This window comes from Nothoprocta perdicaria, unplaced genomic scaffold (genome assembly GCF_003342845.1).
Source record: "Nothoprocta perdicaria isolate Ctin4 unplaced genomic scaffold, notPer1 scaffold_15, whole genome shotgun sequence".
NCBI classification, from domain to species: Eukaryota; Metazoa; Chordata; class Aves; order Tinamiformes; family Tinamidae; genus Nothoprocta; species Nothoprocta perdicaria.
In genome coordinates, this window is record NW_020454649.1 from 5763182 (window position 1) to 5785368 (window position 22187).

Genomic DNA, 22187 nt, shown 5'->3' on the forward strand with positions numbered 1-22187 from the left:
CACCCAAAAACAAAAACAACAACAAAAAACCCACACAAATGACATCTTTATTCACTAGGAAGTGATTAAACCACATTCAGCTGGGATTAGGAAAGTGTACATTGGAATTATTTCTACAGCCTGACCCCTTCTTAAAACACTTCCCTCTCCATTCACTACAGGTTATTATTTGAGGAAAAAATGCTAGATTTTTTGGATTTTCATGTATAATTCAATAGAGACCATATTCAAAGTCTAATGACAACATTCTGTTGAATGACTTCTTTCCTTCCTCTGTAAACTGAATTATATTTGTTTCTGCTAATGTTATGTATTATATAATTTTAATCTTTTATTTTATCTCAGATCAGACATATTTGATCAGCAAAAATAATCCAAGATCTTGAATTACTGTCATGCACCTTAATGTGCATTGGAAGACGTTCTGATGCGTGATTAGATATGGGAGAAAACTAGAATTTTTATATGTATTTACCATTATAAGTAAATACTTACAAGCAAATACTGTTATAAGCTCTTTTTAATATAAGCAATACTGATTTCTTCCTAATAATTCCCTTCACTATTAACTAGCTGAACCGGGGGGTGGGGGGGTGGGGGGGAATGAATAAATAAATAAATAGATAGATAAAACATTACTGCTCAAACAAAACTGACATACGTTATATTTGTCTACTGACATTAGATATACATTAGATTTGTAGATGTATAGATTAGAATATATACATTAGATTTGTCTACTGACATACATTATAAATGACAACTCTAAGATCTTTACCCTGAAAATTTCTGGATAATCTAGTCTGGACACCAACACCAGACTTTTAGGAGCAAATACTTCAGCAGGTGGGATTAAGCCAGATTCCTCTTCACCTTCAATTTCTTTTGCTCCCTGGAAAACAGATACATTTTAATTAATAAAGAAACCTCTATGTAAAATGTTAGGAACCTTAAAAAAATAGCGTTTCTCAGAACTTTAAAAAGACTTTGAATCAGGAAAAAAAAGATATATGCATTATTTGAAACTAGTAATTAAGTCAGCTAAAAAGAACACATTCTACCTCTTGGATTCCCTATTCCCTAAGAGCTTGTAAATATAATTCAGTCTGTTAAAGCTCATCTATAAAGCCAAGCCTAAATGGATCTAAAATCAGATTATCTAAGAGAGAAGGTTATCATGACAATAATTCACATTAAATGCTCCTGCTATAATGCTTCAGAGAGAAAGTGGATTATAGGAAGGAATCCTTTTATAGCATGGTGTTACAGTCAACCACAGTACAAACAAAAAGTAACAATGTATTTTTCAAAAGAACGTTCGAGTATCCTCTTCAATTTCAAATAATTCAATTTCTGTCAAAATTTCCACTAAAGTTGGAGATAAAATTTGTAGTTATCTCCAGCCTGACTCAGCGAATCTAAAAATGAAAGAATTTCTTCACAAGAACTCTAGTTATGATTTCTCAAAGAAAAGAAAGAAAAAAATCCCTCAAACTTATGAAACATCATGTTTCGGGATTGTAAAAAACAGCATAGCACAGATAACCTTGGAAAACCAGTTGTTTCACAATATTGTGCAACTTGCTTTCACCTCCTTGCCAGCACTTACAAATGCTATTTAATCACAAATATTTGAATATTATTCCTGGACAAAACTCAAGTTGCCACCAATTACTTTCATTCCTAAAATTCCACACATTCTTTCACAATTTCACTGAGAAAAGTTTTACATGACAGAGAGTACGCTCTTTCCAGTTTTTGCATGTAAATCTTACCACCTCTACACCAATCACAGCATTTTAAAATATTTTCTTTGTTCCTCTGAACCAGCATTCATTTAAGGAAAACTCACTATATTATCTTAATCACGAACAGAAGAAAACCAACTTCCTTTCCATTTGACCACATGAATTATCTACCTTCTATTTCTGACATGTTCCTTGTCATCACTTAAGTTAAATAAATAAATAAGTAAATAAAATCCAGAATCACTTTTCTACTAAAAGGAAAGAATGCAGAACTAGTCCTGTAGAACTACACTAAATCAAAATATACAGCCCTTGCTGCTAGTTGTCTTCTGTGTTGATTATTTCTGAAGAGAAGAAATACAGGTTCTGATGTGCAGCAAAGAAATGAGCAGTTTATTTTGTATGCCTTATTTCAGATAGTTAAGATAGCACTCTAAGAACCAGCCACACTTCTAATAATCTTTATAGTATTTATTTCAACTTAGTATTCCAAAATAGAATCTGTTAAACAAGATGTTCATCTGCTAAATGAGACTGTGACATAAATCACTGATAAAACTTACTGCACATAGACACTGCAGTGAGGTAAAGAATGTTTTTCTTCTATTCTTAAACAAAATTATGTAAATCTTTTCACTATTTGCTCTTTTTTTGATCAGGCAAGCATACTCTCAGTATGACAAGACAAGATGAAAAGTCAGACATGTCAGACAAAGTTTCCATAAACAGAAAACAAAAGCTAAGTACAAGAGGGAATATGCACACCTACTGATTATCGGGGATGTAGAACCCCACTGATTTCTTCACTGTGCAACATGGACTGAATAACGTGCAGCTATAAAAGGACAGGAAGAAGCCCACAGTAACCCTCTCCTAGGAGCTGTACCAGTTGAGTCAACGAGAAACATTTCAGCGGCCTCATACAGTTTCTCTCTTCAATGTATTAATTCACAGCAGGTTTGAAAATATGCCAAAGTTGAATATACACTTGGTACATTAGCATTCATCAAGTCTAACATAGTTTGGTTCGGCCCTGAATTTCTGCGAGGTTCTTTTAGGAACAAAGAGATGAGGTGACAGCACCCAAGCCCACCCATTCTGCTCCCTACCGCATAACTCTCTCTCCAAGAAGAAACTAAACAGGTTCCTTCAAATACACCTGCTTAAGCCAACCTGCATGACTCTCTGCTGAAACAAAATGCATAGTAGCAGTCCTGTCAAGCCTGCCACAGCTGAAAGACAGTATCTAAAGACATGAGGCAGCTATCAGGCAGCGATTACTATCTAGGAACTATTAAATATTGTTTGCATCTAGACCAGCAAGACTTCTACTATATAAAAGCTCTCCTCAGTTCTACAACCATTTAAATAAGACTCTGGGGTTCCTGTAACATTGCCTTTGTGACCCTACTGGGCAGGGAAGTTCAGGGGCACTTGCTTAGTCCAGTCTATCATTTACCTAATCTAGATTTCAACAAATAAAAGCGTAACCACCACTTCAGTGAGTCGCGCACAGTGACTCATTAGGCTGAGCTACAGCTGATGTGCCATTTCTGAGAGGGGACAATAGCAACTGCTTTCCCTACAGGGCAAGTTTAGTCTAGTAGTTTCTCTGGGACACTTACCTGGTCTCTAGCAATCTGCAGCTAAAAAACTTTCATTCTAGCACTTCAAGTCAATTATCAGAAACAGTTTGCCCTGTGCAACATTTTGCATTGAAATTGTGCCAAGTTCAGTAAGCCCTTTGTTTATCTATTAACTGCCCAGGCAAAGGAGATTTATCTTCCACAAATGATTTCTTGTTTTAAGAAAAATTATTTAAAATTTGCTTTAGTAATCTCATGCAAATAGCTCATTTGGGACAGATCCCTTTCTCTCCACGTGATTTAGTCTCTGCTGGTCTTAGCTGCAGCCAAATATACGCTTAGTTGGTTTATTAGGAACCAAAGGCCAAAAACATTTGGCATTAATTCATTTATTTACTTTTGTGAATAAAAAAATAACAACAAAACGTATTCAACTAATTCAGACAGGTTTACTTTAACAAATTTACTTCACATTTACTTTAACAAAAGTTCAAGCAAACCGAGATGAATGCCCCAGAACGCAAATCTGCTTAAAATTTTGCTGGACTAAAAACAAATCCAAATAAATGTACTCAGAGGTACTGAGTGACACTGACTTCTCCTTTGTAAATTCTAGATTATTAGACTACTAACATTCTAATCCAGTTCCAGATTTCAAATCCCTGTTAGATCATAATTAAAATTTCCAATTTCAACTTTATCAGTATAGATATGGAGTATAAATCAGACTAAGTTAATATCAATCATTTTGCTACACTGTTATAACTTTAGAAGGGCTGATGAAACAAATGATCACCATCTACACAGATGTAAAATTCTGAGGAGTCAGTCAAAAACAGCAGTACTAGGGCAATGCAAAGCAAGCTTAAGAAGGTTAGGCTATCAACTGACTACTGTAAAGGATATCATAGGACAAAAGCCTATGCTTTTATCAAGTCTAGAAAATTAGTTATGACGGGCAACTGACACAGATGAAACTGAGCTCCAGGGCTGCAGGAGGATCAGGGGGAACACTTTTTTGTTTTCCTCCAGACTATTACATATAGCTTTTACAATTACCATATTAATTTCATATCCTGGAGAGCAATAATACCTCCAAACATAACATGCACGTACAGCCACCTTATTTGCAGGTGGCATTTGCTCACAAATTCGCTTCTGCACCATCTGAAGCAGAAGGGAAGGTAACCAAAACAGCAGAAGCAGAATTCTGAGGCTGAGCTTGTTCAGTTGTGTTTAAAGGGCTCTTATATCACTATGCAGGAGGCTCAAAGAAGATTCTTTAGCTTTCTAGTAACATTGAAAAGATGAGAAAAGGAGTTGTTTTCACTGAAATTTAATTAACCACAGGAACTTCCAAGTGGTTGATTTCAGTTTCTGTGAAAATGATTCTGCAAACCAAATACTAAATATAACTGAAATGAGAAGGGTTCACCTGGTGAACACTACTGGGAAAGAAATAACCCATCTTTCTGGAAATCTAAATTTTGACCTTTGTTTTAGTGACTTATTTAATGACTTATATTAGGTAATTAAGTCTGAAAACTAACATCCAGACTTCATTTTATGTCCTGAACATTAGGTTTCATGGAGTGTTTCTTTAATGAGACTGCATCTGAATGGTTAAATCAGTATTACTTACATAGCTCAGTGCTTCATAAGCTTAAGTTTCATTACAGATTGTACGTGTGTTGAATTCTTGTGTAATGACCATGTAACAGGGCACGTTCAATTATTCTCTTTGGGTTTTAGAAAGAAACAGGAAGTTTGGCTATAAACAATGCAGTCATAGAGTAAATTTCACCACAGCAAGTTCATCTGAAAAATATGCATTCTTTACAACACAGCCAGGAATGGCATTATGAGAACCAACATCCTGCTTCTCCCCCCTTACCTTTTTTTTTTTTTGGAAGGGGGGGTTGTTTTTTAATGTTGTTTTTTTGTTTTGCTTTGTATTAATCCTTATGCAATAGAAGAAAAAACCTTTTAGTTAATACTGGGTATTTTGTGAGGAGCATTTCTTGAAAGATGTGGATAGTGAATCAAAAGCAGATGCTAGAAACCACAGCATAAATAACAAGTTTGCTAAAATTAGGATATGCTATGAAATACATAGAACGGAGAAAAGCCTTTGTACTCTTTTATCAGCTGTGAAAGAATAACCATCAAATGTTTCACTCTATCTTTAAAATAAAGATGACAGACATTAAACCATGAAGAAAATATTTAATAAGAAGATACCAGGTTATCTACAATACAATTAATGACTAAAATGTATCTAATGTTTGTTACATTTCTGCTTTTTATTTCTTTCTATATTCAAAAAATAGAGAAACTATTTAAACTCTAGAGTTAACGAAGCAGGAATAGTAACATGTTCTATGGTCTCCAATCAAGCCTAAAAAGCACAGTATTACTGTTGCTACTCAGTATTTTTAATTATTCTGCAAGACAGCACTATTTCAGCTCTAGTAATTAAATAAATAGGCATCAACAAAGGCATTTTCTTAAGATAATAAACACTGCTAGTGTTCTTCACTGAAGGAGCAAAAGAATGTTACTTATCTATATCTGTAACCTAAAGTAATTTTTAATATATTTACTGCCAAGTTTTTACTTGTGATTTTTTCATGCAGGAAAGAAAATATTTCAAAACATAACAATGACATACCGCAACTGCAGATTAAATTAGCTTTTCCCCAGGCTTTAGCTACTAAAGATTCCAAGTATTATGTCATAACATAGATTATATGAAGTAATTTGCACCAAACGGGAAACAAAATGTCTATTTTTGAATAATAGATTGCCCCAAAATAATGAAATCTTTTTTAAAAACACTGCCAAGTAGCTGACACCCAGAATGTGACCTACATAAAAAAAATACGGAAAGATTATTCTATCAGGATTAAAACTGTGACATTAACACCCATACAAGTCTTGCCAGTAGATGCACTTACAGAAATAGGCACATAGACTGCAGCAAGCTTGCACACAGTAGTTCTACGCTATTCTGTTAGAGACGGCCAGCAGAGGGAGCACGAGTTAATAAACCTTTTTCCTAGAACAAAGATGAGAACCATTCACGCTATGTCAAACGCGGAAGTACATGAAAGGAACACCATCTTGGCTGTCCTGTTTAAGGAAGCATGTGGTAGGGAAAAATAAACTGAAATAACTTATATGAAATGCTGTTTTTTTGTGTTTTTTTTTTCATTGTATAGATGCCCTAAATGAAAGCAGACAAAAACCAAAAGCACAAACAAGCACAAGTTGAATTTCAAGCAAAAACATCTTCATTTGTATTTTACTATACAACACACTCTTAATAGAAACAGTAAAGTATTTCCTAAGGTTTTCCTCTACTGTTTTAGATTTCTGTTTTAAAGATAGCTGATATGATTTTTTGTTACTCGTTATAAAGGATTTACCTGCAGATCGATCTCTGCTTCATAGAAAGTCAAGCAGGAACAGTAGTGCCTCTCTGAGTCTATATCAGTCAAAACGACCACAAAGAACGTCGGCTGTTTTCTCTCCTTTGAAAGCTGCCATCCCCCAGGTTGGCAAAACTAATGGAACAAAACAAAACAAAACAGAGACATTTAATTAAGCAGTCTTATCAATCATCAATTATTTTAGGTGTGTGAGACAATGTTGTTTTAAACAATATAAAAGAATATTACTTGAAGATGGCTCTCAGAAAATTCCATTTAAACAGAACGTTTGAATGTCACAAGCCTGCAACATTTGCAGAAAATGAAAAAAAAAAAAAAAGTAGGTCTTGACACTAATCACAGCAATACAAATATAGCTCTGTAGAAGTTATTGGGGAGATAAGTGATTCAAGCTAAAGATGCATTCTCTAGGCATTCAAATTTAGGATCATATTTGCACATATTTAACACCTAGGCAACAACATGCATATATAAGGCATGGATATACAGGCTTCATTTGAATTATAGCTTAGAATTTGAACTCGAACTACATAGTCTTGGAGTTAAAAATGACATCTTTAATGTCTTCCTGTATGCCTGAAGTCCTAGAAGCAGGGAAATAATTCAAAGCTCGATTACAAACCTGGAAGCGCAACTAAAAACAGCTTTGCAAGCAGAAAAACAGTAATATACATTATGACTTATACACATTTTGCACAATTATTTTTATACAATAATTGGCAACATAATTATAAAATGCAAAGAAAGTTGATTTGAGTTTGACTTGATTGTAACTTCCACTGTCGCAACTACTGTGCAACCTTTTCCTGCAAAAACACCAGCTGCACAGAAGTCCCTTTCTCCTCCTCCCTGTAATACATCTTCCTGTTTCTCAAACCATAGAATTTCAGCATATGGGATTTGTCCTTCTCCTCCCCACACTTTCTATGAAAAACGAGGGATTAAGGGCATTTGCCTATCTGTAGTCATTATAAAGAGATCCACAAATCTAAGAACGTCTACACAGGATAAGAGGTCCAAGACCCTATTTGCAAAGATGACTGATAGCAGATGCTTAAGAAGGTACAAGACTGAGTAAGAACACAATCACTTCCATCCCTCTGCTATGAAAGTTTACAGCACTGTTCAGCTGAGCCAGTGGTGACACGTGTCTGTAGTTGTCACAGTTAACTACTAAAGAGAGCCATTGCTTTTACTTATCTAATTGCATTACTTTATTTAATTGAACCACTTGCAGCTACTGGTAGTATTATTTAGTACTTCCTCCTACACAACAGTATTTATGGAACAACAGTTTTCATCCATTTATTGATTGCTTCTATGACTTAATACTATGAAGAGCTTACATTTCATAGAGAATCATATTACAACTGACAGGTAAGTTTTGCCATCCCTGTGTAAAGTGTGTTCCATTGTCATGACTTCAAAAGTATTATGGAAAAGGAAAATCACTGGCCTTTTAAAGACTCTTGAAAACTATGGCTCCCCATGTAGGAGGGATCACACTCTCATTATGCCCTGAGCACACTTGATTGCCAAGCTCCTGCGGCAACAGGCAGACTAAACACGGGCAACACCAAGAAGTGTCAAATAAATCCTGACTTCTTCCTGCATTTGTTCCTGCAGGTTGATGAGAGCTGTGATGGTGCAAGTCACAGACCTGAACACAGGAATTCTGACTACAGAACAGGGAAGCATAGGCAGCAAGATCAAAGAAGAGGTTCAGGCAGAGATGGGGTTTTCTTCCTTTAATAGTTGGTGCACAGCACTGGCTTGCTCCTTGTAACACTCTTCTGAGTGTGCTGAAATAGAGAAATTGGTTTGCTGAAGATACTTCAGAGGACAATTATGGATTCTGTGTTTAATATTTCCTTTACTTAAAGCCTGAAGTCACACACAAACAAAATAACAAGTACATTATTATTAGCAAAATCAAACATATAGAATTTACAAGGAGCTGATATACAGCTCATTTTATGATCTTGGGAAAATCTTCTAAACAACATTTTTTTCATGTTATGTTCTTCATATTCTAGATACTAAGCTTAGCACATCTGGAGTCTGGATTCTTAGAAGTGCTAAGATCTGTCTTCTGCAACTGCTTTGAACATTAAAAAGGACTCCAAGAAGTAAAATGAGAGTAATTCCAAGTTAAGCATCCCGTATTAGTCACTGATTTTGATAAAACTGGCATAATCTCCCCTTTGTATTTTTAACCCCAGTCAGTTAAAAATACCACTAATAATCTTTCATCACTGTTACAAAGACATACCAATTTGGTAGATATATACAAACATCATGAAAGCATCACTAAAGAAACTTGAGAACAGTATGATCAGGGTTCTGAATGTACTTCAGAGTTCAAGTGGTACAAGGTAAACGAAGCCTGGAATCTGTACCTCAGGAAAAGGCGGGGGGGGGGGGGGGAATGTTCAGTGCTCATGCGTCAAAAAACACAGAATGCCGAAAGATTCTGTTAAGAAGGAAGGGGGAGGCGGGGGAGAAACACACTCTTACGTGGTAAAAACTTAAACACTGCATCACACAAAGTAGGTCAAATTAAGGTTGCTTGTGCAGCCTTCGCTCTGGCGTTCTTCAGCTCTGAACGCTCGCGTTTACAGTCTTCACATTCTTTCAAATCTGCCAAGCCTACCAGCTCTGACAGGAGCGCCCAGCACTGCTGCCCTCAGCTTTACGGGTAATTTCCTGCCTCACACCTTCGAACGGGATGGCTCAGGCTTCTGGATGTCTGGAATTCCTGGACAGATGACCATCCTGCACGCACTGCACATGGCTCTAGCGGCACATACAAGCTCGTGTACCCAACTAACCCACGTGCAGCATTCGACACACGTGGGCTGACCCCCGAGCAGGGGGTGAGAGACAGACGCACTGCTGGTTTCCACACAGGACACGCAAAAATTACTGCTTCTGAAGCAGCAGGTATTTCTAGGTTTATTTCTTAAATGCTTTTAGCATGTATTTTAAAATGAAGCATATTTAAATAATAATTCTTTTCATTTAAATAAAGTACTATTAGATCTACTGTAGAAAAAATTACAAAACATCTGCCTTTCTAAAAATTAACCTGGAAAATAAAGGGAAAGCCATTAGCTAAAGTCAAACGCAATCAAAAATGCCTGTTGATGCGGGCAAGGATTATAAGAATCTCTATAAGAAGCTCTCAATCTTTTTGCATGTCTAAACTCTACTGAGGCCAATCAGAACTCTTCTTGGTTTTAAAATGATGTGTATAAGGTACGATTTCTAGATTCAGCTATTTTACTTGCAAACATTTTATAAGTGATTGCTAAGGAAAACAGCTGAAGTACAGTACTCCTGCTGGCAAAGAGGGAGATTCTCTGTTTGCAAATACATTGGAAGGGATGGAAAATATAGATATCGAGGATAAAGACAATATGTTCCTCCAAGAAATTAAACACTGAATTATTTTGCGTTCCTTTTGAATACATTAATATTAGTGCTATATTTGAAAAAGCATCACAAAAAGCTTTTCAAATTAGCATAAATCTAAGCTACTATCCATTATGATTACCATCAGCCTAGTTACTAACAACAAGAAAAAGTTTCTTTACCAAACCAGATGCTATACTAAAACACATAAAATCACCACCAAGAATATAACTCAAAGGTCATGTGTCTCTTCAGTAAACAAGAAAAAAAAAAACAGAAGTTTAAAAATGAGCATATTGTTTCACTTATTTTCCAGAATTCTTGGAACCAGAACACAGCTTCTACCAAAAACACTAAAAAATGAGAAACAATCAGATTGTCTAACTCACTATTTATAGAATTAAGCCTCTAAGGTGGCGAGTGCTTCAGACCACTCCACATGACAAACGGTACTTTCTGAATGCTGCTGCCAACACCCAGCTGCCAACACCAGCTCCTGAGCTAAAAGGCTTCGCAACAGAAATCAACTGAGATTCATGTCTTTGAAATGACATTTCAAGCACTGTCTGAGGCTACAGGTGCTCACTGAAGCAAACGGCCTTCTATCACTAACGCAAATAAACTTCTACTAATTCTTAAGAACGCTCTCCAACAAAATATAAAGAGTAAGAAATTAGATGTAAAATAGACTTAGTTTTAAATGACACCTAACACCTTTAAGAAAAGTACAGATGGACTTGCTACCTTTAAAATTTTGTGTGTGGTCACTGCTAGACTTTGCTTTGAACTCTAGAATGTTTAAAGAAAATTGAAGTTGCCTTTTTGTTAATTTTTAAAAAACAAAACTTAAAGTCTTTGCTTGATTCATAAATTTGCTCTTCTACTTGTGGTCACAGCTCTGCTCCTAGCCCTTGCCTTGTCCATCTCTACAGAAGCAAACCATCTGCATGCATCAGCCTGCTCTCCTGCCCACAGACAGGAAAATATCAATATTTAAAGATCAATAAAATGAATTTTAATCCAAGCACTGGAGGAATTAGGATGCAAGAAGGTGGTTCACTAGACACTGTGGATATGAAAATTCAGAACTACTATTATACTGAAAAGTACTTACATAGTATTGAAGCTTCATGTTTAATTCACGACAGAAAATGTTTAATAAGTTGTTTCCTTATCCTAGCAGAACTATGTTATTAATTCTCTATATCTATTATTCAGAATTTGCTGATTTACTGAACTTTACACATTACAACTTTATAATTTACCACTGGGCTTGCAACAGAAGCGTGATGACCAGCACAAGTCTGAAGACCACCACAAGAGCTAGCCCCAAGATTGCCCTTGGGTCTGTGTCAGTACAGACCAGAACACTGCTCTGTCTGCACTTGGTATCATTTTCTGCACCACTAACCCAGGCAGCCCTCCGCCCAAGGTCCGTTGGGTTAGGCACTACCTAAATATAGAGGAGGAAAAGGAAAAAAAAAAAATCGCTTCCTCAGAAAGTCTGCAATGTGATATGCTCTTTGCAGCCATCTAAGCATAGAGTTTATACAGAACAGAAAACTACCCATGATATACACACCAGTACACAAAAATAAAGCCTCCTTAAGATATATTCCCATGCTATTTTCTCAAATATATTTTTGCACTGGTTCTTGTCAAAATTGAATGCTATCTGAATGCATGTAAAACATTGCAGAATTCTGAACATAAAATCCATTAAAAGATCCTAAAATGATTTTAGAGCCTCAAAATCTCTGATATGGATATCCATTTAGTTTTTATTTTAACTCTTCGACCAACCATTGATTATCTCTGGGAAAATCATTACACCCACTCTAGGCATAATGTTTCATTTTAGCAAGCCCATTTCCATAGAGGGTTAGGTGTTTGTTTACTTGTTTGCTTTTACGCTGTTCAATTAAAAAAAAAAGAGTGTGTTGTTTTGAACGTGTACCGTCTTCTATAAACCTCCTTGAAAATAACAAATTATGTTCTGGACATCATGTGAAGGAACTCTGTTCCATCTGGACTTGCATGACCTAGCACCAGCTGCTGAATATTTCACCATTTCACCATTCACTTATGTATGGAATTTTGGCTCAGGGAATTTTCTCTTTCAGATGCATACCTCTACTTAAAACAAAACAAAACAATTACAATGCTCACTGGTATAATAAAATAACAATGTTATGAAACTGTAAATCTGAGGAAATGGTTGAAGCTCAGGGGACATCTCTGAATGTAAACAGAATAGAAAATATACATTGAATTCTATAAAGTCTTCCTGTCTTTCAACATCTTGGATCCAATAAACCACCTATTTATCCTTAGCCCAGTCTAACATGATCTTAATGCACTAAAATTGCTCTGAATTATTTCCGGCTAAAAGCTAATTTCAAGATATTTTAAGTCACTATTGTGAGAGCTCTGACGAACAACTGTAAAAAATTATCATTCAAAATAAACCCAACTTTTATTCAAAAAAGAAATGCAAGGCTTTTTTTTTTTTCTGCTCAGGAATGCAGAAACGCATAGTTCCCCAAGACAGTCACCTTGTGGCACCAGTGACCTGCTGGAGGCTGCTTGCAGCATCTCCCACAAGGATATGCACAGACCAGCTCACCTCCTCTTGCTCCCAGTCACCTTCTGATGGGTATTCTGAAGGCAGGTAACAGACCATGAAACCCACATGATTTCATTAATTCCAAACTTATAGGACATCAGAAGAGCGTGAATATGTATTACAGGTCAAAGTAGTTGTTTCTCCCCTCACAAAACTCACTCAGGTACTGCTCATGCCGGTATTTGGAGATGTTACTTGCTTCTCAGAGGGGAAACTGGCTGAAATAATTCAGGCACGCAAAGCAGAAGTGGTAGCAGGTTGGTTTGTGAATATAGATCACATAGCTTCTCTTTGCTAATTTAACTACTCTCTCCATGCTAGTAAGTGAATAAATGTGCTTGTGCAAATGGTGAGGAGTTTGGGATTACAAAAAATAAAAAGCACTTCCAGCCAAGTGCCTATAAAGAACTGCATGGCAACTCAACTATTATAAATTGAATTATAATTTATAAAATTATTGAATTTTAATTATAAATTTATATATATATATAATATATATATATATATAAAAAAAGCGGAGAGCTGGAGTTCTGAAATAAAAATTAATTTTTAAAATGCAATCTACATTACCTCAGGAAAAGTTAATGAACAGTAGTCAGAAATTCATAGACTCACATGAACATGCCAAATTAAATACAAATTTATTACATTTGTAGTGGACATTTTCATGCAAGAGAGCTTTTCCTAAACATATATTTTTAGCTTTTTAAAAAAGTTAGAGTGTCCTCTTAGGGATTACTATTAAAATTTAGTAACACAGCCTGATTTCAAAATTTCTCTTAAAAAAAAAAAAAAAAAAAAAAAAAAAAAAAAAAAAAAAAAAAAAAAAAAAAAAAAAAAAAAAAAAAAAAAGTGCCTGGGATTCAGTATCTAAGTGCTGCCAATGCCATTGTCAGTCAGAAAAATAATGGACAACTTGAATACCAAATACTCAACATGAAAAGAAGGCTACTTCAATGCAGCAACAAAATCAAGTGAGGCACAACTTTGGTAAATTATCTAAATCAAATAGGGAATAGAGGTTTTAGCTGTACTTTATTCTGCAGCAAAAGAAAAATTATAGTTGCATAATATTTGATACATACAATATTCCTCAAGCAATAGTGAAAGCAGCATAATCAAAAGGACACACAACTAAAGAAATTCATTCCCTGTATTAAATGAATGTTTTTAATTTCCAGCACAAAAATGATTAAGAAACATCTTTTTCCCTCTTCCCCTTTTCAGCAACCAGGCTCAGGAATGGCTTCCAAAAGGCATTCCCCACTTTCTAAAATAACACTTAATTTGTTTTGTTTTTCATTATTACTCACTACTGTCAATACACTTCAAAACTGATAGTCATCTGAGGAGGCTAAGCCTAAGAAAACAGCTTCAATTCAGAAAACTTAAATGAGCATTTGGTACACATTTAATATCAAGCAAGCAAGAAAAATGAATTTTGTGCGCTTCCCCCTCCCTCCCCCCCGCTGCTCTCCTTTTCTTTTGACAATACTAGCATGATGTTAACACTCTGCTACCACACATTTGACTCATTATACATTTCTTTCACGAGTCTGGTGTTTCCTCCCAACTTATTTTATAGAAGTGATATAAACTATCTTTCAAGATATCCATACCACGTATAATTGTCCTGTTAGTTGAATTAAAAAACACGGTGCAATAACTAATATATGTCACTCAACAGATACAATTAGCACACAACTCCTTATGGTCAGAAAAGTGGGGTGGACATTGCACTACCTTATTATTCCTCTGGAGCAACTGCCAACAACTGTAATACTGCTATAATACACAAAGACCGTCATTATCAGATTTTTATAGCTTCACAACCAGGTATTAAACAAGACTGTCAATATCGTATTTGGCTTTGTGATGATGAAGGCATTTGTCGAGACATTCTGGTGTTCCCTAAGACTTTTTAAGAATAGCCAGTACACTTGGGGATTCAAAGACTTGTGCCCCTAAGATCTTGCAATTCCTCAGAAAATTCCTACCGGGAGAGGGCTCAGTGAGTCAGTACTTACAGACAGAAAGACACAAGATGTGCACAGGCTTGTGAGTTTGTCTAGGCGTGTGGTAAGAATAAACATGCTTATGTACATATACTTACCTATACAGGAGGAAAAGTGATAGGAATTTTGATAAGAGTATGAATTGGCAAAGGTCTAGCAACAAAAAAGGTTGTGACTGCTGAGACAAAAGAAATCTGGAGGTTTAAAAGAGATGTCAACTCCAAGATGCCAAAATGCAGATTAAGAGCTCTTGAAATATTCATGTGAATTAAGCAGCCAGAATTTGGTCTTAAAAGGCAGAGGAACAGTACAAATTAGCCTACAAAATATGCTCCTAAAGCCAATCAAGAAATGCCCCCAGACTTTGAATTACACCCCAAAACACCTGAAAAAAATACAGCACAAATGAAATTATTCTCAATTTCTTTTTGAAGTATGTACCTTCTTAATGCAACTTTACAAAAATACTTTCCTTCTGGTCCAAAAAAATGGTCTGGAGGATCAGCAGAATGAATGACAAGCAACCAGATCAATACAGTCAGCAGACTGCAAGTTAGAGCATTCAGCAACAGGAAAGGACATATGCTTCCTGATAGGTTTTCAGAGAGACTGCTCCAAAACTGTCAAACATCCCCAAACTTGGGGGTAGACCATGTTCAACCTAGCCAGAGTTGAGCTCACTTCTGGATCTTTTCTTGCTTTATCCGTCTCTCCATGGATCACATTTGAGACAGCATCTAAGCCTTCCAGCCAACTTTTTTCTAGAAATAAGGCCCAATATGCTGAAGTGCCATCTGTCTCAGGGAATTATTGTTACATCTTCTATTTATTTTTGATACCAGACACAAGTTAAAAACTAGTAAGCTATGCTACCTTCCCAATTCTTCTACTTTCAAATCCTAATGTTGTTAACCTACATGTGCCTCCAAGATTTGGAACTTGGAAAACACTGAGCACATGGAGAGCACACCCTTCCCAGCATCAACACCAGAGAGAACAGGAACACCACAGAACTCACTGAACTTGACTAATATGGTGGAATGAAGGAAAATGCAGAGGGACAACTAGCACCATCAGAAGTGCTTTTGTGAAGCCCACAGAAGTTTTGAAGTATGTGCAGCCACCTAGCCTGGCACACACACTTGTGGCACTGCCTGCTTACTTCCATGGGAGAAGGCCTACAAAGAGGGAGTATCAAGAACATATCCTACCACTCACCTCCTTGGCAGACATGCACTTCCATCTACGCCCCTTGCTAGGCACAGAACTGCTCTTGCAAACAGACTTGAGAGAGAACCACAACAGTCCACTGCACCAGAAACTTTATTCCACTGAATAATGTAACAACTGATAGGGTCTGAATACTTAATATTAGCACTAGTTACATCTACATTAAAAGTAGAAAGTTGGAATGAAGGAGATTACAGAAAAAAAAGAGGTATATTCTTCTCCCTTTTTTTGAGTCTGTTTGTTCAGGGAATTTAACAATGAATGTCCCTTTTTGCCACAAAGAATAAGAGGAGAAAAAAGCAGAGGATAACGAAACTAAAAAAATCTCATAAACAAATAAGCTCATGGAGTAAAAGCCTGGAATTGGACCTGAAATGAATTTAAAAAATAGTAAAATAAAAAACAAAGAACACAGACCAGATGGCAACAGGAACGTATTCATGTTTTTACAACAACAGGATTCTCTATATGGGATATTCCTGAATTTTACTTTTCCACATAGTGTTAGTTACGAAAAATATCAAATGGATTTCCTGTCAGCACCAAGAATAAAGTAAAATAAATCACCATACACAGTAAAATGAAAAAACAGCTAAAAAGTTTGGGTCTTTCCATTGAGTTCCAACTTCCTGTGCAGGAAAAAGAAAAAAGAAAAAATAAAAGTAAAGGAATCAACAGTATGAGACATACTTGCCCTCTGTTCCCTCAAAATGGAGTTGTGTATTACAACCAACGAGCACTGTACTACATTACGGGCATATCTTTTATGAGTGTGGTAAAAGAAATGCCCATATGAGAGTCAGTCCAGCAAAAGTTCTAGTATAAACAAAAAGCCTTTGTGCCAGTGTAGATTCTTTCCGAAGCACTACTGGCTGCCAGCAAAACAGCTATTTCAATGAAAGAAACTGCATTTCCACTAAGAAGGTTTGCATGATTTAGCAGCTCCTTAACCAAAAAGGTAGTAAGAGTTTCCAAAATCCCTGTCAAAATAATGCTTCAATGAGGTTTGGCACTGAGAAAGTTTGTGTGTGTAATTTCCTATCTGATCCTGGTACTCTCTTTTTCTCCCTTTTGGCATTCTTCCAATGCACTCCATCTCTAGGAGACATCTTAAACTTGAGCTCTGCACAAACTCCGTAAGACTGCCGTCTGTATGTTCTGTGTTCTACCACCCTTAATCACACCATGATTACAACAGAGTAAAATAAAACATGAAAATTTTATTTAAGAAGCTTGATTCTTGATGCCAGAAGATGCTGCGGGAGAAAAGAATTGATGAGCTCTTCTCCACTAAAGACAGTATTCTCTAAGTCTTTGGAAAAGGAGAAAATCCAGGGGATTAGAGTCTGCAGCCATTATTCTTTTTTATCCTTCAGCTGATAGGTCATTAAAGCTTTTATTTTTGATAGAATTACAGCCTGGGCTAATAAACACAACCACAATCATACATGGACTTCATTACGGTAGTTGCTTTGATGCCAGGTGCCAATCAAAGCTTAAATGCACTGGCTAGAAGCAGTGAGGTCACGTTCCTTGATGTGAAACACCAGATTCTGACAGATTGTAAAGACAACAGAGTGCTGTATTTCTTTACTGGGAGTTGACATCAGTCTCTTCTAATGAAAGACACCTAGGCAGCCCATATTCATAATTCTAGATCATTTTTAAAATACGTGGATGAGAAAGAGAATTTTTTTCATGTATACTTCACAAGGGATGGAAAATGTATTGTTTATACATATTATTACCAAAGAACTATTAAACAATGGAAGCAGCTATTGAATAGTAGGAATAGATAAAAAGGAACTTATCTTCTTATTTAAGCATTAAATGACTACTACATTTCTTATTCAAAATTAATCAAGTATTAGTGGAACTGCTAAGTATAAAAATAGAAACACTGGTCAGCCATAGGGGGTTCCCTCCTATTGTCCCATAAGTATACAGAGGAAGCAGAAATATTTCAAGGCATCTGTAATGTCTTACATACTTTGAATAAAATAAAGAGCCAAAACACTTAACAGTGCTGAATTTTATTCCAAATTATACCCAAGAGGAAGCCATCTGCAGGAAAAATAGAGCTTAAAAAGGGGAAAAAAAAAAAGAAAAGAAAAAAAACACACGGTTGACTTGGACACCACTTGTGCAATCCAGCTCTATAAAAGGACAGCATGTTCTTTCGAAAGAATGACTACTTATTCTTTCATGATAAAATCAATATAAAAATCACCTGAAAAGCTCTGGTCTTGTTCAATTAGAATAAATTATATAGCTCTTCAGTTAAAAACTGAAGTTCTTTAAAAAAGATCTAATTATCTACAGTAAAATATTATTATATTGTCAAAAGTCATCTCTAGAAGACTGTGAAACTGTTTGAAGTTGCTCATAGCCAAGCATGTTGCCATGGTCAAGTTTGAAAGGAAACTGAATTACGCAGTCTGAACTACATTAGGTACCATCACCTATCAGTGAAAGTTTGAAATCACTGCTCTTCAGAACAGAAAATGTCAGGTAACATTTCCACAGGGAGGCAACAACATATAGCTAAGATATACACTCACAATAAATCCAAGATAAAATATGCCAGGAATAAGGCTATAAAACACTACTAGAGGACAGAATCTATGCAGGTAAGATGACGACTGTCGTAAACGCAGAAGATGTCAAGCACCACTATGCAACAACTCAGACATGATCGTCTTGTCTGAGCAGCAAGGATTGCAAAACTGCCTAGCAATGTTTTAATATATTCATCATTTTGTCTCAGGAGAAATGATACAAGATGAGCAGAAATATCTTGCTGCATGCAGCGTTTCCTAATGCATCAATGTTTCCTACATTCTTAAGCCTTCAAAATATGAAACAGATCATACTGAAGAAAAATAATATGAAAAATATTTGCTGTAAACTCCAAACAAATTAAGTGAAAATTTGAAAATAGCTATTCAGCATTGGACAAACATTAGAAGAATAATATATGAGATGTGACAATGTTTGTATGGGTTACATTAAAGAAGGGAAAAACAAACAAAACAAAAGAAAAATCTTTCAGCAGTTGCATACCAGCAAGCATGTGTTGACCCATGACATTTGAAAAGCAATACTGTTCTAAACTCCATCTACAACAGTTCAAAAGACTAGCAGCTTTTCAGAGTATTTGGGAGTTGTAAGAGTCTTCAGAAACTCTACAGTAATGTTCTGCTATTTCCATATTTGCTGGTCAACATTATGCAATCTAACAATTTCACTTTCTTAAGTTTCATGTAACAAGTAATAGTCAATTCCTGCATGATTTTGGTCCACACAGATGATTTCATATATGAGTGTCAAAGTGGTTTTTCACACAGTGCACAATTATATTACTACATAAAAGCACATTCTGAAAAGCACCTACTTAAACCTCAGCACCATGAACCACTGGCTGTGTAGAGATAAAGGCTACATGCTTCTGTTCCGACAAACAGCTAGAATATTATGGTACTGTATTTCATGAACTAGATTTCACCTACAACTAAAGAAAAATCTACACGTAAAGGCAGAACTATGTTCTAATTTCTTTCTAATTTAGCTCCAATATTGAATACATGACTGTCAGCCTGAAAATCTAACATCTCAATTAATTTCATCCTTTGCAAAACCTCGCCTAAGGCTAGGATAGAAATATATTAACCATTAATTCACTCTAATTACCATTTTGAAAATCATGCTGACACTGCCGGTTTGAAAGACTGAAGCTTGTATTTTCAGAGATGGCCCAGACAAAAATAACAACAAGTTCTACTATATGCTGAGAATGCCAACTAGTTGCCATAAGCTATGTCAACTTCAAGTATTTTTATACTGACTTAATGTTTTTAATAATCATCTGGCCTCCAAACAACTTATTTTTTCCCCCACTTACAGTGATGTAATATCCAAGAACTATCTTAGGTGCTTGCAGAAAGAGTTTTCTGTTAATCCTTTGGACCAGCAGATGAATATTACCTGCCATGTCCAGAGGCTCACTCCAATAAATGGAAAGTCTTACACAGAATCACAGAATCCTTAAGGTTGGAAGGGACCTCTAGAGGTCATCGAGTCCAACCCCCCGGCACACACAGGGTGACTTAGAGCACATGGCACAGGGCTGCACCCAAGCGGGTTTTAAAGATCTCCAGAGGAGGATACTCCACAACCTCTCTGGGCAGCCTGTTCCAGGGCTCTGTCACTGCTAAGAATTTTTTCCTTAAGTTCCTGTGGAACTTGCAGTGCTTCAGTTTGTAGCCATTTCCTCTAGTCTTGCTGATGGCCACCACTGCAAAGAGGCTGGTCCCATCCTCCTCACTCCATCCCTTGAGGTATTTATTATTTCTAACCCTCATTCAGAATCATCTCAAATCAACAGTGATAAATACAAAAACTCCTATGCAGAGCAACTGATAAATAATCCACCAGAGCTAAACTTCCAATAAAGTTAGGGACAACGAGCTCTCTCACCACACACCACATACTACCCAAGCTTTCACAGCGAATTTTTCTTAGTGATGAGCTCAACAACTAGAATTACTTTTCTCGATTTAAAAAAAAAAAAATCCCTTAATGACGACATTAATTCTTATCAATGATTGGCAGTTATCTCTGCCTACCAGTTTTTGACTATTTAATCTCTTTAAAATACAACTATAAATTGAATTAATGCCAAATGATTTCTTCTTTCTTCCTTTAGTCACATGAATTTTAACACATACCAGGAGAACTCCAAGTTTCAGGAAGGGGACATCCTATATTCCCTCTCCCAGAGGTGTAACAAGGGACATTACTTACTGTTATCCCAAGACAGGACCGCACCTAAATGTAATTATTATTCAAAATAAAGCACATTTACTTCTGATATAATTTAAAAGCTGTATAGTAACTCCCTGCATTAGAAAATTCTAAAAAGAAAACTACATAAATAGATTGAATTTTTATCATATGATTTTTTAGACTGCAACTTTCTTTGCAAATTCCTCTGCAAAATCAGAAAGAGATCCATTAAAACACATAGAGATAGGGTGACATAAAGGTTTGTACTCTTCCACAAGCAACTACCTCAATCTGCTAACAGATCAAAATTTATGAACTGCTTTTCGTAACTGAATCATTACACAGCTAAAATCTGTATTTTTATTTGTATTACTATACATAGTAATACATATTTGGTATGTATTCCATATATTACATATATGGTAATTTGTATTACCATTGAAAAACTGACACGTACTAAAAGCATTTTGCTCCACTCCTCCAGATTTGCATTAAGAAGAAAATATGAATGAAAGAGAGAAGTGACTTAAGCAGATGAACAGTGCATTTGGCAAAGGAAAACATACCACAGCACCCAGGTCAAAATCAAGCAGAGGGAATGGAAAGAACAGTTTTACCAGCATCTCTACAATGTTATCTGAAAACACAAGTTACGAGAGAGCTCAGTGTTCTTCATTGGGAAACCACAAATTAAAGAGTATCTCTAAGGCACAGAAATGTCCATCTGTAAAGGCTGTACTTTTTTTCTAGGAATCTAAAAGAGAAGTGGAAGCTGTCAAACATCCCTACATACACCAGCCAGTAACAGAACAGATGTCCTCATGCCCTCAGTTTAATGATTCAGACATTTTATGCTCTAAAACCAGTGATAATAAAGACCACACTGGGGAGAAGGGGGGAAAAGATCAACAGAAAATCCTCACTCATTTCATAATTGTTAAGGCAAAAGAATTAACAATATGCAATGATATACAAGCACTTCAGAGCAAGAAATGGATACATAAACATGGGTACAGACCAAATGGCAGACCAAAATTTGACTCATTATCCACAAAGTCTATTTCAGTTGGTCTTCCCACCAGAATCCAGGAAAATGCAGTTCGCTGCCGTAACTGACCACCTACTCTTCCTGTTAGCCAGTGACTTGTACCTTTTTGATCCAGCCCATGCTTACGTGTAATGCTCAAGTCTTCCTTTATCTTCTACTGTTTCCAATAAAACCTCTAAGTAGTATCTTTTACATTCTGTTGATAAATACACAGTTTGAGATAGAACATCCCTTGATTACTACACCCATTAAAACAACAACAACAACAACAGTCTGCCATGCA

The 22187-nt window shown here is 36.0% G+C and overlaps 1 protein-coding gene across 1 annotated transcript in view; it reads right to left on the minus strand.

The window, feature by feature from the left end:
- The window catches only part of SBF2 (SET binding factor 2), a 192054-nt gene that overhangs the window by 105343 nt on the left and 64524 nt on the right, over positions 1-22187 (minus strand). Inside the window, exons 3-4 of the mRNA XM_026034657.1 lie at positions 6763-6900; positions 779-892 (exon numbers count right to left, since the gene is read on the minus strand). Of these exons, the coding sequence (XP_025890442.1) occupies positions 779-892; positions 6763-6900 (252 nt within the window). The remainder of the gene's footprint in view (positions 1-778; positions 893-6762; positions 6901-22187) is intronic.